Source organism: Podarcis melisellensis (genome assembly GCF_964234715.1).
Source record: "Podarcis melisellensis genome assembly, chromosome: 4".
NCBI lineage: Eukaryota > Metazoa > Chordata > Lepidosauria > Squamata > Lacertidae > Podarcis > Podarcis melisellensis.
Genome location: NC_138531.1, coordinates 23,345,303 through 23,355,632, shown reverse-complemented (window position 1 = coordinate 23,355,632; position 10,330 = coordinate 23,345,303). Strand labels below are relative to the sequence as shown.

The window sequence follows — 10,330 nt, the reverse complement described above, 5'->3', positions numbered from 1 at the left end:
TGTGGTTTGGGGGAAAGGGCTTGCCCTAAGGGCACCAAGGGTGAGGACTGTTCTGAGGTTCCCCACACCTACTTGAGACCAAGTAGGCTGGAGCAAGCCAGGTGGTCCTTCCTGACCCAGAGACAAGCTTCTAGGTCAAATGTCTTCATGGGTCTGTGTAATGAAGAGATACTTCTATTGTTAGCTGTGGACGACCAACACCCTAGCTGAGCAGCAGTTGTGTCTTACACTTGCCAGGTTTGTATCACAGAATGCTTTTTCAGCCTCTGACAAATCAATGAATATGTTGATCAACCCAGATGATTAAGATAGGCTTATGCAATAATTAGTTGAAGGTACCCTGAAGCAGGGCATTAGAAGCCATTAACAATTTCGATTGCACGGTGGCACTCCTTTCTTCAGCTACATTCTTGCTGGCTAGAAATCGAAACGACTTCTGTAGCATCCTAAACACTCCTATTCTGGTCAAGCCAGACTGTTAAGCACTTGACTAGTCTGCAAGTTTATTACTAATTTTTATTAACACAGGCGTAAGGAGGGGGAAAATCAGACAAAGTACAATAGTGCTGCATTTGAACAAGCTATGGAGTCACACAGTGCAATATGCATACATTTGAATTACACACTTTATATTGTAATATATTAGTAGTAGTAGTACTAGTATTGTAATTAAATAATATATCTGGAAAAAAGTAGTGGCAGTAAGCACTCACTGTGGTTAGTTTCAGTCCTATAACAGAAAGCTGTTGCATGCTAAGAAGGTTACAACTTTGCTTTCTGTATCTCAGGCAACACAGAGACACGAAAGCACTATCCTATATAACCTGAGATGTTTTGCACAAGGCTGAGTTGTAACCTAGTTAGTCTTTCCCTTTGGAAATATAAAAATGACACATAGCTGAACTTTATCCCTAGCACTAATTGGAACATCCTCATAAGACAGAGAACAGAGGTAAAGCAGAAGATAGTTATGCTTGTTTTAGCAAAGCTAGAGATCCATTTGTTTTTGTTTTTTTAAAAAACTCAGACATCAGAAAGCTAGGTACTAAGTCATTAGAAATCAAATTGGGAAGTATTGCCTAATAGCAAAGGAGGACTGGATTTAATGGCTTCTAACAAAGCACATAATTTAAACACTTTGTGAAACCATGGCAAAGTTCTCAGCATTACGCCTACTAAATGTAGCTGTATTACAAATTGAAAATTATGCCTCATTTTACTGTACTAAATCTGAATAGTATGGTACTAATCCTGAGCTTTCGGAGTGTGTGCCACATACAGTGTCAGAAAACATGAGGATTATTTTGTAATGATACACATCATGTATCAACACCCTGAGATCGACTCTATTTCTCTTACAGATATATTGGAAATGATTTTGGGAGCATGTAGGGTAGGAAAGGAGTATAATAAATTGTTTGCACTGTGTAAATACTTCCCCAGAGAAGGAGAATACACCCTCCTGTTTCTGTCACAAACTTGCGTTGGCCTCAGTTATCTATCTGAATAAATCCCAATTTGAAAAGTACATAATTAGGCACTTTTGGAATACTGATGGCAAAATATTGGAAGCAACAAGAAGTGCTGTCAATGGATGGATGTGTGGCAAAGAAGGAATATTTAGTAAATAACTCCTTATGTGTAGAATAACTTATTTTAGGAGATTTGAAATGGAATTAAGGTTGCAGTCCTAGACACGCACACACATTCACATGAGTCTCAGCGAACTCAATAGGATTTGTTTATCCTGAGTAGATGTACATAGGATTGCACTGTGAATTTAACAAATATTTATCGAAATATTAGCATCCATTTACAGTACACTGGAATCAGCATAATACTAATAAGAATGGGTATAGTTTAATTTATAGATGGTGAGTGGTATCCAACATTACTTGTGTTCAGAATAGGCCTGTTAAAATAAATGGATTTCTGTAACTTAAATTCGTTTATTTCATTCAGTTTGCTCTGAGTATGACTTAGTCAAACATGACCTCTTGTTTTTGTAATTTTGGAATGAAATGTCATTGGTTTGATCCTCAGTATATACTGGATGACCCTAAATTCATTTAAGTTTTTTTTTTTTTTTAAAAAAGATGGCATTCGTTTTTATTCATTACATATTTTGTGTTTTTATATTGTGATGTTATGTTGTAACCGCCCTGAGACCTGTGGGTACAAGGTGGTATAGAAATTTAATCATTAATATAAAAATAATATAAAATCTCCCATTTATATCAATGCTATTAAGCATGTGTTGCTTCAGTCTTCCAATTAAATTAAGGTTACCAGATTTTTCCCCAATGAATCCGTGGACACTTTTCAACTTCAGTTGAAGGGGATGGATTTTGTCAGGGGACTGATTTCTAAATCTGGGGACTATCCCCGGGAAACGGGGACATCTGGTAACTTTAATTTAAATTGATTTAAGAGATTTTGCCTGTAACTTTTTTAAAAACATTTTTAGTAATAGATTTGCAAGTCTTCTTTGATTTCCTTCCCTCACAGTGTTGTCGGAAAAATAAATAAAAACAAAAATATATAATCCTATAAATAATGTTTATCATGATAAAATACAAGTAAAAGAAGAATCACTAAAAGAGCAAGAAAACAGCACCAGATCAAGTAAAGAAAGAAAAGAAACAAAACAAACAAACAGAACAAAACAAAACACAAGAAAGGCCACCGTGAAACCCGTCCCCATCTAATCAACACTGAAAAACTGTTGCACGTCCTCAACAGTTAAGAAGTTTAGAAGTTCTGAGGTAAATTAGGGTGCTTTTAGCACCACAACACCCACGAGCAATTCAATATAATATGCTGTAGCTGTGTGTGTGTAAATGTATACAGTAGAAGTTTGCTTTGGGCAAAACTTAAAGATAAAACCATTGACAAGCAAGGCTTTTCTTCAGCCGGAACTCTCCGGAATTAGGTTCTTGCCCCTCTCAGGTGGGCAGCATTGCCATTATAAGAGAACAAGGGAGGCGTTTATGGTGATTTCTGGCACCTCTTTTTCTAGAAAAATAGCACAAGGTACTCTTGTCTATGACCCTGAATAGTGATATCAAAGTTCAGGTCGACGTGGGAACCTCTTGAGTTTACCTCAGGAGTCCAGTCAAGCAGATTCGCTTGTTGCCCTCCCCGCGCCACACTTTCACATTTGCAGATCTTAACCTTCATGATGGATGCCTTTTTACCTGACAGGATCGAGGAGAAGGCTTCTTTCAGTTCTGCTTAAATGACTGCTGGAGTCAACGAGGGCTAAGGAGATTGAAGGGAAACTGGGTCCATTTTTTTGCAACTGCTTCCGCTGTGGAAGATTCCCTGTGCATTCACAGGATAGGGAGTCTGAGGCAAATGTTGGTGGCAAGATACAAAGTGATATGCCTCCATGACAAAAACTGAGAAATCACTAGGTCTGGATGGTGTCCACCCACGAGTTTTGAAAGAACTCAAGTATAAAATGGCTTCTCTCCGAACACAAATCATTGTAGATCATCTGAGAGCAGCTTTGATACCTGAGGACTGGAATGCAGCCAATATAAATGCTAATTTAAAAAAAAGTGATCCAGGAAGGATCTGGGAAATTACAGACTTCTTAGCTTAATATCTGCTCCAGGGACACTGGTGGAAAACATTGCTAAAGATAACGTTACCAAGTCTTGCTGAAAGAGAACCAGCATAACTTCTGCAAAGGTAAGCCGTGTCTAACTAAACTTTTAGAATTCGTGTCAATGCGAATATGGATAGGGGTGATAAAGTAGACATGGTGCACTTGAATTCTCAAGGTCTCAGGGAAACCAATGAATTGAAGTCCCATATTATGAGGGCGTTTTTTTTCAGCCGGAACTCTCCGGAACATAGTTCCTGCCCCTCTCAGGTGGGCGCCATTGCCATTCTAAGAGAACCCAGCACCTCTTTTTCTAGAAAAGTAGCACTGCATATTATGATATTTGGATTCATTCAGGTCTCATTCCAAAATAATTTGTTAAAAATGTAACATTGTACTTTACATTGCCATATTCCAGTGCCATTCCTCAGATTCACAGTGTCATCCAAAGAACATTTGTTAAGGAGTACGACCATTAAGCTCAATGGGAATTACTTCTGGGTAAACAGGCTTAGGATGCCACTGTAATTAATTGTGCAGCTCCAGAAGTTCTGATATCAATGGGCTTGTAGACGATCTCTTGGATCCCTCTGGGGATTTCCCAGAGATGGCAAAGCATTCTCAGTTGGCAAAGCATGAGACCCTTTATCTCAGGGCTAGGGCCTTGAATTGTGGGGGCCCAGGTAAGCCCTGCCCCGCATTAATTGATCATATGACACAGTGCACACACCCCATTTGAATGGGAATGCCCATCAACTTTGTGAGGGCCCAGCCCCCTCAAATATTTTATTGTTGGGCTCCTATGCTGAGGGCTGTGGGTTTGAGCCCCACATTGGGTGAAAGATACCTGCACTGCAAGGGGGTTGGACTAGAAGATCCTTGTGGTCCCCTTCCAACTCTATGATTCTCATTCTGCCACACTCACAGGCACATCTGGTGGGGACACGGGACAGGGCCTTCTCAGTGGCTGCTCCCAGATTCTGGAACTCCCTTCCTAGAGAGGCTAGACTGGCTCCCTCCTTGTTCTCCTTTTGCCTTCATGCGAAGACTTATTATTATTATTATTATTATTATTATTATTATTATTATTATTCTGGCAGGTTTTAGGGAACTGGCTCTTTTTAGGGAAAGGGATGCTCTATGCATTTAAATCGATTTGTTTTTATGTCGTTTTCATTCCCTTATAATTTAATTACCTTTAAACTATTTTTTTCCTGCCTTTATAGCTATCTGTGTTTTACCTGTTTTGTTTCCATTTTTGTGAACTGCCTTGAGTCCCTGTTCTGAGGGAAAGCCAGAACACAGAATCATATAATTGTAGAACTGGAAGGGACCCTGAAGTTCATCTAGTCCAATCCCCTGCAATGCAGGAATGAATATGCAACTGTCCCGTATGGGGACTGAACCTGCAACCTTAGTGTAATCATCACTATGCTCTAACCGCCTGAGCTATAAATAAATACAACAATAGCAACTGCTACCTGAGCATTTAGCTGTCTCTGTTGGGAATTAAATTTGGGACTGTCTGCATGCGAATCATGTTCCTTAGCACTAAGCTGTGTGGCATGTACAGTTTGTGAGGAATTTCTTCACACAGTAGTGCAAGAACTAAAAGTAAGAGGTACATGTTGGTAGAGCTAATATGTCAAGATAAGCATGATACTGAGGGTATAAGGAACGGGGAATGGAACGTGGATAGATTTGTAACATGCTTGTCACATCTGGGATTTCAGTTTTTAAGCAGTTATAAGTCCTGCTTAGAGACTGTCTTGGTCATAATTTTCCTCTCCTACCTCTGTCTTGTTGATGGATTTAATCTCAGGTAAGCAGCAGTTTACCTGAGATTTCCTGAGAAGACCTGAGATTTCTTGGAATAATGATTCCCAGAAAAGCAGTTTTCACTATTGGGCCATTCTTGCTTTAATGAGGACATGGGGTCTAAAGAACCTCAGCTGTATAAGTGCAAGCATTATATAAAGGTAAAGGGACCCCTAACCATTAGGTCCAGTCATGACCGACTCTGGGGTTGCGGCGCTCATCTCGCTTTATTGGCCGAGGGAGGCGGCGTACAGCTTCTGGGTCATGTGGCCAGCATGACTAAGCCGCTTCTGGCAAACCAGAGCAGCGCACGGAAATGCCATTTACCTTCCCGCCAGAGTGGTACCTATTTATCTACTTGCACTTTGAGGTGCTTTCGAACATCTAGGTTGGCAGGAGCAGAGACCGAGGAACGGGAGCTCGCCCTGTCACGGGGATTCGAACCGCCGACCTTCTGATCGGCAAGTCCTAGGCTCTGTGGTTTAACCCACAGCTCCACCAAGCATTATATAGAGTTGTATTAATAACAAAAACAGTGTTGTATATATTTGCAATTCATGCCATAAATTCTATTGTTTATCGCATTATAAAGATGTGCATGGTTTGGGGCAATATTAACCTTCTTCATTAGCTCAACATCCAAGTGAAAGAGGACACTTCTGCCCTCATTCTACAGGTAGGGAACCGATACCAGGATTTGCCTCAGTCTCATGAGCTCATGACAAACATAGATGTTTGATCCCAGGTCTGATTCCAACACGTTTTTTGCAGAGCAACAGTGGACTTTCAGACACTAAAGTTTGGTCCCAGGGCATTGTCTGAGGGCATGTAGCACAGCCATATAGCTGAAACTCAGCAGACTCGAGTCTGGCAAATGCCTGGATGAGAGACCACCTGGGGACCCCCTTACACGTCACCACAAGTTTCATGATGGAAGAAAAGTGCAGAATATAAACAACATTTTCAACAAGAAGTGCACATTTCCAAGGTGGAAGGAAGTTGCCAATGTGCAGCTGTTCTCTTGGGCTTGATGGCAGCAGCTATTGATGTGCTACTCATCTCCTGGCATTTTCCTAGAATTGTAGCATTGGAAGGGATCTTGAGGGTCATCTAGTCCAACCCCCCTGGAATGCCGGAATTCCTTTAGGATCTTTTGCATCAGGAGGAAGCCTGAATGGGGTAGGCATATAATCTATCCTTCTTCTGGCTTCTTTGAGATAATGTTTAGTTTCGTTTTGGCAGCCCCAGGTCTAAAGGTAAAGGGATCCCTAACCATTAGGTCCAGTCGTGACTGACTCTGGGGTTGCGGCACTCATCTCCATTTATTGGCCAAGGGAGCGGGTGTACAGCTTCTGGGTCATGTGGCCGGCATGACTAAGCCACTTCTGGTGAACCAGAGCAGCGCACAGAAACACCGTTTACCTTCCCGCTGGAGCGGTACCTATTTATCTACTTGCACTGGCATGCTTTCGAACTGCTAGGTTGGCAGGAGCAGGGACTGAGCAACGGGAACTCACTTCATTGCGGGGATTCGAACCACCAACCTTCTGATTGGCAAGTCCTAGGCTCTGTGGCTTGACCCACAGCACCATCTGCGTCCCTCTAAGCCCCAGGTCTAGACAAGTAAAATTACCTCTCTCTCCTGCTGTTAGAATAACTCAGTCGGTAGAGCATGAGGCATGAGACTCTTAATCTCAGGGTTGTGGGTTCGAGCCCCATGGTGGGCAAAAGATTCCTGCATCGCAGGGGGTTGGACTAGATGATCCTCATGGACCCCCTCCAACTCTACGTTTCTGTGGTTCTCCGTTTGGCGATCAGGGTCTTCCAAGGCATCTCTCATTCCCACCCACCCCCTTTCCCTCCAACTCTGAATGTGTCACGCTGTGTGTGTGGGTTTTCCTTGCCTTTTTGGTTAGCATGCAGGGATGCACTTCTCCCTGGAGTGTACAAGTGGCAGGCTGGGTCCAGCATTTTAAGCTGCAGCACGCTAGGTGAGAGAAACGGAGGAGAGGGGGGTTGGGTGGGTGGGGGGACAAGGCAGAGACTGCAGTGACACTGCCTTCCCTGGGCTGGCTGAAGCATCTCACTGGTGACAGGCTCGGGAGCACGTGGCTACGTCATGGAAAGCCAGGCTCCCCATGCAAATCTCAACTCCTCCTACTCCCGTTGAAAGCCTGTAACTCATAGCCCAGGCTCAGGAGCGGAATCCAGTGTGTGCCTGCGTCTTTCTCTCTCTCTCTCTCTTTCTCTCTCTCTATCTATGTGTGTGTGTGTGTGTGCATGAGGGGGGAGGATCCGTCTCCGTTTCCCCCTAATGCACGCCAGTGCTGGACGGAGCAGGGAGAGAGAGAGAGAGAAAGAAAGAGAGAAGAGACCTGCCTCTGTCGCGTGTGTGGTTCGCCTGCATGCTAAGGGCTAAAGATTTGCATCTGCTGTGCAACTGGGAACCGCAGGTGCCACACAATTACATACAACCCTGAGATGATTTGATGGTAGAAACCAGCACTTTCCGAGGGGAGCACCTGCCTTCATCCATCAGACTTGAGCTGGGTGGTGGTGGAGGAGATCCGGGCGCCGTGCGTTCTCCCTTCCAGGGGCTGCACTATGGCAGTCTTTTAGTAGGATGCATCCTGCTTTGGCTTTGTTCTGCAGATCCACCCAGCCTCCCAGCCATCAAGTCACAGGCTATGGTTTCCTCTGTGGGGATCTCTCGCGCTTTACTGTTGTCTCGGGTTAGTTTTTGGCCTTGGCTGGAATTTCATCGCCTCATGTCTTGGTTGGCTTCCATCTGAAAGAGAGGAGGAGAAGGAACAGGAACAAGAAGGCAAGCAAGAGAAGGATCTATGTCTTTTTTCTTCTTCCACAGTTTTGGGTGATAATCCAGCGTCGTTCTGGAGGAGGGAGATAACCGTTCACCCTGGCTGAAAAACGCATCCATTGAGAAGTCTGAAAGAAATTAACCACGTGAGGGGGAAAGGGGGGGGAGAAAGAAAGGAAAGGAAGGGGATAAAAAAAAAACAACCCTGGGAGATCAGGATTTAATCTTTTTTCCTCTTTTTTTTGTTTTTGTTTTGTTTTTGTTTTTTGTTGTTGTGGTGGCCAATGATAAAACTGGTGCCCCTCTGGAGGAGACCCTGATCTCAATTTTTATTATTATGCAACAACCACAAGGATCTCCTCTTTCTCAGGGTGTATAAGCGCAGGATTGCTTTTCGCCCAAATCAATGTGGTTTCTTTGGAACATTTTCAGCAAAGGATCGCATATGCTGCAGTGTCTTTGTGGCAAGAGTCTTAAGAAGAACAAGAACCCAACTGGTAAGCAATACACTGCATCACAGTGTGTGTGTGTGTGTGTGTGTGTGTGTGTGTGTGTCAGTCACCCCCCCACCTTTGTGTTACTCTCGTCTGTTGCTCCCCATAGCGCCAGGTCTGCAGTCCTGTCGAGGGGAGAAAGGGGGATACGGGAAAGCAGGCCGGTGCAGACTTGCGTGCAGCGCGGTGTACAAATAAGCCAGGCTCTGTTTGCAGGAAATTCGCCAAAATCTGCTTTGGATGAATTGTTTCCAACGGGGAAGAGAGAGGGTGGGTGGGTGTGGGGAGAGAAAAACTTAGATCTCTGTTGACATTTTTTAACCGGAAGATGGAATTGTAGCAGTGTCTCATAACCCCCATTTCTTTCCTGGTCTCCTCGCTCTCCTCGCAACAGTTTCCAGCAGAGGTCTCAGGGCCTTGCGCGACTGGTGGGTGTACCTGAGGGCGCCCTGCCTGAGACTTTCGGTTCAACTTGCAAGCGTGGCTCGTGCTTCTAAAGTGGACAGGGGTGGGGGAAAAGAAGAGAAGCCCTTGCAAAACCCAGCTCTTTGTGTTTATTCACCAGATCTTGGTCAGCTGCCCTTCCCCATCCCCGCATCCCCCCTAGCCTGCAACCTGGTGGCAGAGAGAAAAGAGAGAGAAACACTTTCAGGGAGTTTGTGCCTGGAAGGGAACTAAGAGAAAGTCCACCTGTCCAACAGTAGCCTAGGCAGAGAGGGGTGTGTGTGTGTGTGTGTGTGTGCAGTGGTGAGTCTCTGAGCAGGACTTTGGGGGGGCAGAAGCCCAAGGCCCCACTCAGAAGGAGGAGAAGGAGCCCCCCCTCCGTCTCCATACGCAGCAGCAGGGCTGACTTGCCACATGTGGAAGGAAGTCATGCAATGCACATTGCCTCCTTAACCCGTGAAGCCCAGGATCTAAAAAAGAAAAATGACCTAGCTTTTTGCGCGCCTGTCTAGGTTCACTTTTTTTGCGCCTTGTTGATCAGCCCAGCCTGTCTGCTTGTCAGCTTCCAACCCCAGCAAGCTCCAACGGGGAAACTTGCAGGACGTTACATAAGGAAATGCAAATTGCAGGTGCTTAGGGCAGCCCCACAACCCCACCGCCTCCTCCCCCCTTAATTCCCTTTCCCTCGTGTCAACGGGGAAGGACAGCGCTGGCAAATGGAGAGAGTTTGGGGAGAGAGGGAGGGAGGCTGGGAGAAGGAGAGTCTTCCCAAGGAAGCGGCGACACAGCCAGACAGACCCCCTCCTCCTCCCCGTCCACACACACACACACACACACAGGCTCAAGCCTGTCGAGTTGGATAGTTGGGATCACCTGTGTGGTCTTGGGCGGGGATCTGCCGTCCCTAGCAGTGCTTTGGAGGGCAAGAGCCTGTGGAGGTTTGTGGGGAGCCTAGAAAGGAGCCAGGGGTGTGGGGTGGAAAGACTCGTGTAGTGTGTGTATGTGTTTTTGGTGTTGCCTGCCCTGCAGTGGCAGTTTCTAAGCAGGAGGCTCTTGACGCTGGTACTGCAGTGTAGTAGATCATAAGCATCCGCTGACACACCAACAAGCTGCAGCAGGGTTGGCAGCTGGTGTTTGGGGGGCAGC

The 10,330-nt window shown here is 45.0% G+C and overlaps 1 protein-coding gene across 1 annotated transcript in view; it reads left to right on the top strand.

Annotated features, from left to right (window-relative positions):
• The first annotated feature begins 8,678 nt into the window (after positions 1-8,678).
• Positions 8,679-10,330, top strand: part of FGF14 (fibroblast growth factor 14) — a 297,609-nt gene continuing 295,957 nt past the window's right edge. Inside the window, exon 1 of the mRNA XM_081908297.1 lies at positions 8,679-8,743. Coding sequence (XP_081764423.1) covers positions 8,692-8,743 — 52 coding nt within the window. The 5' untranslated portion in view covers positions 8,679-8,691. The remainder of the gene's footprint in view (positions 8,744-10,330) is intronic.